Below are 6,546 nucleotides of genomic sequence, written 5' to 3'. Positions count from 1 at the left end.
GGTTCAGAGAAATGCGTGCAGCTGCTAGGAGCTGCCACTGCACCGGGGCCTCCCCGTTCTCCCCAGAGAGTGGGGGGCAGAGGTGGAGCCGGGGATGAGGGTCCTGGGTTCCCAGAAGGCAATAAATAGGGGAGGAACTAGTGGGGGCGTGCCTGCGCCTTCCTGGTGGAGACTTGCTGGGGGCAGGCCTCGCACAACATTCCATAAGTCTCAGCAGAACCAAGTTCCAAAACACTTTGGTGGCTTAGAGATGAGATGGCTGGGGAGAGGAGTCGGGTCTCAGGAAACAACCTCTGGAGGCTGCATTAGTGCAATACAAATGTTGGGGGGGGGGTAATAGGGTTAGATGGGGGGGTGCTTTTTGGTCTGTCACAAGGCAGCTGGTGCTATTGTAAGGGCTGTGGTGATTGGAGAGGGGAAGCATTTGTGATAGGCCCGCACCCAAACACGTCCCACAGGAGAAACTCCTAGGCCTTCTCTCCGTCCCAGGCCTCGAAGGGGGAGTTAGGACAGGGGTGAGCGCAAGAGGACAGTCCTCGCAGCTCAAAGGCACTGAGCAAACCGAAGTTGTGAGGGCAAGCAGAACTCAGGAGCTTCCGCTTGCTCCCACCCCACCTGGGCGGATCCCCAGACCAAAGGCGACAGGGAGCCCTTCCCTCCACATCTGGCAGGTTACAGGCCTCCCACGCCTCTGGTTGCACAGGGTCCCCAGCCATCAGCATCCCACCCGGACCGGGGACCGGAGGAAAGTGTTCCCCTACTGCCCCCTGAGGCAGCTCCAAACTGGCGCCCTCCCCGGCCGGCCGTGGTGAAAATCTCCCATCAGTAAAGCCCAGAGCCGGGTTAGGGAGAGCGGGGGCGGAAGCCAGGGCTGGATGGCGGCGCGGGGGGCGCCGTCGGTGGGGAGGTTCAGTTCAGGAGGTGACGGAGCTGGGCGAGGCCTCCGGGGAGGTGCACGTGGACTGGTCGGAGGCGTCTCCCGGGGCCTCCTTGGAGCAGCCTGGAGGGGCTGCGGGCAGCCGGCCTCCCTCCCGCTCGCGCTTCTTCTGCTTCATGCGCCGGTTCTGGAACCAAATCTTGACCTGCGTCTCGTTGAGCTCCAGGGTGGCGGCGATCTCCACCCGGCGGGCCCGGCTCAGGTACTTGTTGAAGTGGAACTCCTTCTCCAGCTCGGTCAGCTGCCGCGTCGTGAAGTTGGTTCGGAGGCCGCCGGGCGCGCCCAGGCCCAGCTCCGACGCCTTCGCTAGGGGCGGGGCGGGGCAGGGCAGGTCCGTCATCGCACCTTCCTCCTCGCCCCCTCCTCCCGGGCCACTCTGCACCCCCCTCACCGTTCCGTCCCACTTCTGCTCTCAAAGTTCCCGTGGACCACCAGGCACACCCCACCCTCAAGGTGTTCTCCAAATCTAGAGCAACCTGCCCCACGCTTCCATCCCCCACCCACCCCCCCCCACCCCACCCCACCCCACCCCACCCCCGGCCCGTTAGGCGCGCCAGGTCCAGGGCTGTGCTAGGCACACAGATGGGAAGTTCGGGGTGAGGGTGGAGACTTACTCTGAAGGGTAGACCCGCACCCACTCAGTGGGGTCCCCACCGGGCCTGAGACGGGCGGAGTGCTCTCACCTGCCTCTGTCAGAGCGTCTCGGAGCACGGAGCCCAGCCTGGGCTCAGGACACCCCGGTGCAGGAGCCGCAGGGCCGCTTTGGGACCCCGGAGAGAGGGTGGCCACGCCTGAGCCCTACCTGTCTTGGGCGGGTTCCTCTTAACCTTCATCCAGTCGAACGTCCGGGCAGTGGGGGCGCTGGGTTCTGACGCGCAGGGCGACTCCTTGTCCTCGGAGAGGAGATCAGCATAGGCCGGTGCAAAGCTCCCTCTCTGCTCCGGCCCGTAAGGGGGCTGTGGCGGAGGGTATGGCCCCGGGCCAGCTCCCCCGGTCCCATAGCCGTCGGACAAGCCCCCTAGCTGGGCCCCGTAGCTCGAAGGATGAAAATAACCTCCGTCTCCTTCTGGTTGGCCCAGAGGGTAGTACTGAGAAGGCCCATAGCTGGGGCTGCAAGTTGCCGGGGGGTACCCCGAGGTCGCGGAGCTGGGGAAGGGCACCCCCAGGGCCGAGGGCGGCTGCTGGACGGGATAGCCTGAATTCTGCTGAAGCTCGGGGCTGGGCAGCCCCCCACCATAGCGGGTCTCGCTGGCGTAGCTGTCAACATCGGGAGCCGAGCTGGGGGGAAAGGAAGTAGGGGCGCTGTGGGCGCTGTAGGCGCTGGGTCCCCGGTTACAGAGTGGGTACTCTAAGAAGGAGTTCATCCTATTATAGTCCATGCGTGGAGGCCGCAGGAGGGTCGGCCCGTTTTGGGGAGACACCCTCTTGCCCTACAACCTTTCGGCAGTATGTCACAGCGCTGAAGCTTGCATCCATGGCCTGGGCCAGCTCTCCTGGGCCAGCGCTCCCCCAGGAAGGGGGTAGAGAGTGGGGGTGGAGGGGCGCATGTGATCTCTCCCAGGCCAATGGGCGCAGTGGGCCAGAGTTTGGCAGCCCCAGCGCCCATCCATCACCCCCCAATCATTAGCATGACAAAGACACTTCAATCACCCGCAGCCCATCCATCTGAGAGCGACGTGGAAGCGTCAAAAACATCTTTCTTCAAAGACTTTTGGAAAGAAGGGACCAGAGGGAGAGGGGGGGAAAGTTAGAGGAATATTGAAGACTTTCCTCCCCTCCCCACCCCCAAGACCTTCAATAGGCTCCTGGGTTATTAGATTTGGACAAATTCAACCCAGCTGCCCCTCACTCTTCCCACACCCCAAAGGAGCCTGCCCCCCAAGGCTGTAGATGGGGAGGTAGGGAATCCAGCCTCCTTACGTGGCCCAGAGCTCCCACTCCCGGTTCCTTTCTTCCAGTTTGCCTAGGGGTGATGGGCTAGGCCAGCCGGGTGAGGTATGTTATCTTGGGCCAAATGGATGGCTGTGAGACTGTGAAGGAAGACGGTGCAAAAACACCGAAGGGTGTGAGGCAGGGTCTAGAATCTAGAGGTTGAATTCATTATATGGAGGGTGGGAAACTGGCATTTCAGGGAGAAAAACAGGGCAGAAATGTGGCTGGAGGATGAGAAATGCCCCCATTTCTCTCTCCATCTCTCCACATAAATGCTCTCTCCTCATTCACGCATCCATTTTTCTCCCTCAGCCTCTCTTTATATTCCCTCTGTCTCAATCCATCTCTCCGTTCGTCCATCTCTCTCCATATTTATATTTGTTCCCTACCTATCCATCAACTCATCTCTCAGGATGTATTTATCCTCTCTCTAGCCATCCATAGCTGTAGCTGGCTCGCTCACTCAAACTCAGATAACTCCCTGTATCCCTCCAGAGAGCCATAATGAGCTCCGAGCTGGGTGATGTTTACAGGTGAAGAGGAGGGAGATTTTATTCATTTTTCTGAAGCATTTAAAACTAGTGTGCATCCTGAATTATTTAGTTCCCTCCTACCCCTGTCTCCTTCACCACCCTCCATTTCTTCTCCCCACCTCCCAAAAGAATCCCAAGCCTCAAATCCATAAGCTCAATACCAAATACATCTTAAAGATTACTCAAATTTTCAGTGAATTTTCTAGACTAGATCAAGGGAGTTTGCTCAGAGAATGGGAGGTTCAGTGTGGAGGTCCCGAGGCTCAGGAGGGGACTCTCACCCCTTTCTGCTCTTGTTTGTCTGTTGGGTCAGGAATGGGGGAGGAGAGGAGAACAGGAAGTGCCTCCTTCACTCTCTTCCGACTGGGCTGGGACTGGAAGAGAAGCTCTTAGGTAGAGCCCATTGATTCTCCTCCTCCAGACTCTGAGGACAAGAGCTTGGTGCAATCCAACACCCACGCTCATTTGTAACCTGTCAGGGTGTCTGCCTGGCTGGAGGCCTGGGGCTGGTGCTAGGGCAAGTCCAGGAGGGCAAGAGTTCAGGGAGGGATCTTTGTAAACAGTTGAGCCCAGGGAAGGAAGAGAAGCAGGTGGGACAGGTCCAGAGAGAAACCTCAAAACTACTCAGGTTTCCTCACCCCCAAAAAGGGCAGGGTGAGTACTCCTCACTCTGCAACAAACCCCAAAGTTATCTCTCAGCCTCTGTGTCCCTCCATTTTTCTGTTTCCCATTCCCCGTCATTTTGCCTTTCCTCCACCTCTCCAGCTTTCTATTTTGATCCCCAGAATCACACCGCCTTTCTCTTCTCTTAATAACTGTAAGCCTTGCTTAGCCCCCAACCAAGGAAGACCTCAAAGCATTTCACAGGACCCTGCCCCTTTCACTCCTCACGTGTTACTTCGGACCCCTGCTTAGGACCAGGACAAGTTGGGGGAGGGGGGACAGCTGGTTACTTCTTTAAGAGAGCTACAATAGGGGAGGGTGAGATAATGGTCACTGCCAAAGGGATGAGGGCAGACAAAGGAAAGGAGCTCTGAGATGGGAGGCAGGGGGGGCCTGCAGAGAGATTGAAGAGAAAAGGGTGTTGAGGTAAGGGTGAGCATATTCCTTTCTATTTCCCAGAAACTTTTTGGGTTTGTAGATGTTCCCAGCTTTTTCCTCTGACTTTAAGATGCTCTCCACAGTGGTCTTTGGAGACAAAGGGTATAGGAAACTAGGGTTTCTCTTTTAACCCCAAATCTGAGCTAGGCCTATATTTGAGTTAGGCCTAAATCTGAGCTAGGCCTGACTGCCCTGCCTCTGAGAGACCTGAGCCTTCTCTTTCCACCTTTCCCTCAACCCAGAGAGAACATACTCACGTCATTCCTTGCCCTCTTAATTATGGGAACAATCTGAGGTCTTAAGGAGGAAGTAAATTCCAAATCAGTTTAATAAAACAGCAGAAATCTGTGTGGGAGCTAGAGAAATGCAGTCTCCTGAATAACAACTTAAGTTACCAGCAGTCCATTATTAATGACAAAAAAAAAGGGGGGTGGGGCAAAAGTGCCTCAAGTATGCTGTCAGTGATTGCTTTACCCTCAGCTCTCCAAAGTCACTATACGCTCCACTTCATCCCTGAGTCTTGCTTCCCTGTCTGGTGTAGCAGAAAGATTTAAACTTTTCCCAAAATTCCTGCTGGCTCTCCCAGCCCCAGCAGAAAGAACTGGGAGAAAAATCAACTTGGCTCTCTAGGTTCCCAAGTCTCTTCCTCCTAGAAAGAAGATTCACCATCTGACCTGAGGAGAAAGTCTGTGGAGCTTGGGTTCCCTACTAATCCCACAGCTGAGTGCAAAACAAAACAAACAAGGACAAGTAATCCACATCTGGAGTAACCTATGGGCTATAGGGTTTTCTGGTTGACCAAATGAACTTCACCAGAGAAGGTATGATGGTCCCAACACCCAAGTGAAATAAAGTTGATTTCCTCATTTATATCATCTACTTAGATATGACGTTTAGGAGAGCAAGAACATAGGAATGCTTAGAACTGAAATTATGTTTGAGAGGTGCTGGTCCTTAGCACACTGAGTATGCAGACATGGGAACAATTCTAATCAGAAGGAGGATGTGTTGGAAGTTTACACTTGATTCTGGCCTTTTCTGTGGAGGAAGCTGTTTTAGCTGGGGGTTGGCAGGAGCAATTTGAACAGTTCTTTCCTTAGGTATTTAAGTGTCTCTCTGCCTGCTCTCCTCAGCCCAGATCTTGAAGGCCAAGCCCAAGATCAAAGCTTGGAACTTAAGAATTAAAAAGATATTCAGGGTTATAACTTTTTCTCTATAATTATTTCTCCTGTTTGTGGGCAGGATGGTTTTAAACTCAGTGGTATTTGTTTTAATGCAAGCTAATTAAATTGTCACAAATCTGGTTAAGAACCAGAGACTATAGGTGGTGCATATTGTAATTCAAATACTACTAGTTTGGGGCCCAGAATACTTGGGTTCTAATTCTTGCTTGACCAGTTCTTAGCATTATGACCCTGGACAAGTTTCCTGGTTTCTGAGTCTCAGCCTCAGAGTAGAAGAATGGGTTTAATAGTACTTATTTCACTGCATTGTTAGTAATATTAAAGTAAACAAGAAAATATAAGCCATAGAGAACTCTATACAGTTATGATACTAACATTACATGCACATTCTGAAATAGTATGAGTCAGTCTTCTGTTTTTTAATAAAACTAGCATATTAAAATATGGAAATATATGATAGGAAAATAGCATATGTGCTATATTTTCATGTAACGTATCATCATATATTATACAATATGTACTTTATCATATGCAAATTTCACTGAGAATTGCGACATTTGGCTCTGTTTAGACAGGGGATTTTTTTTTTCTAAGCTGAAGAGTTTTCTGATAATTGAAACCCAATATTATATAATCTATAAAGAACCGAAATCATTAAAATTGCAGCAGAAAGGTTTGAAGTTGGATATTAACAAGAACTTCCTGATCTCACAAATATTTGGAAAAAGTTTTCTAGGGAGGACATTGTCTCTCTTCCTTGAGGGATTCATTAGAAACTGTCCTTCCTGGGAGGTTGGACCTCACTTCTAGAATCTAGATAGATCAGCAGGATGTAAACTTTCTTCTAGGTCGAAATGTT

The 6,546-nt window shown here is 52.5% G+C and overlaps 1 protein-coding gene across 1 annotated transcript; it reads right to left on the bottom strand.

Annotated features, from left to right (window-relative positions):
• Window positions 1–914: 914 nt before the first annotated feature.
• HOXB1 (homeobox B1) lies at window positions 915–2,316 on the bottom strand. The gene is made up of 2 exons (XM_008153757.2): window positions 1,740–2,316; window positions 915–1,243 (listed from the first exon to the last, which is right to left on the bottom strand). Exons 1-2 carry the CDS (start codon window positions 2,314–2,316, stop codon window positions 915–917), a joined length of 906 nt encoding a protein of 301 aa, XP_008151979.2.
• Between the last annotated feature and the right edge of the window lie 4,230 nt (window positions 2,317–6,546).

Source organism: Eptesicus fuscus, chromosome 20 (genome assembly GCF_027574615.1).
Source record: "Eptesicus fuscus isolate TK198812 chromosome 20, DD_ASM_mEF_20220401, whole genome shotgun sequence".
In the NCBI taxonomy this organism is placed as follows: domain Eukaryota; kingdom Metazoa; phylum Chordata; class Mammalia; order Chiroptera; family Vespertilionidae; genus Eptesicus; species Eptesicus fuscus.
Note: the sequence above shows the minus strand (reverse complement) of the source record. Positions and strands in the feature narration are given on the sequence as shown.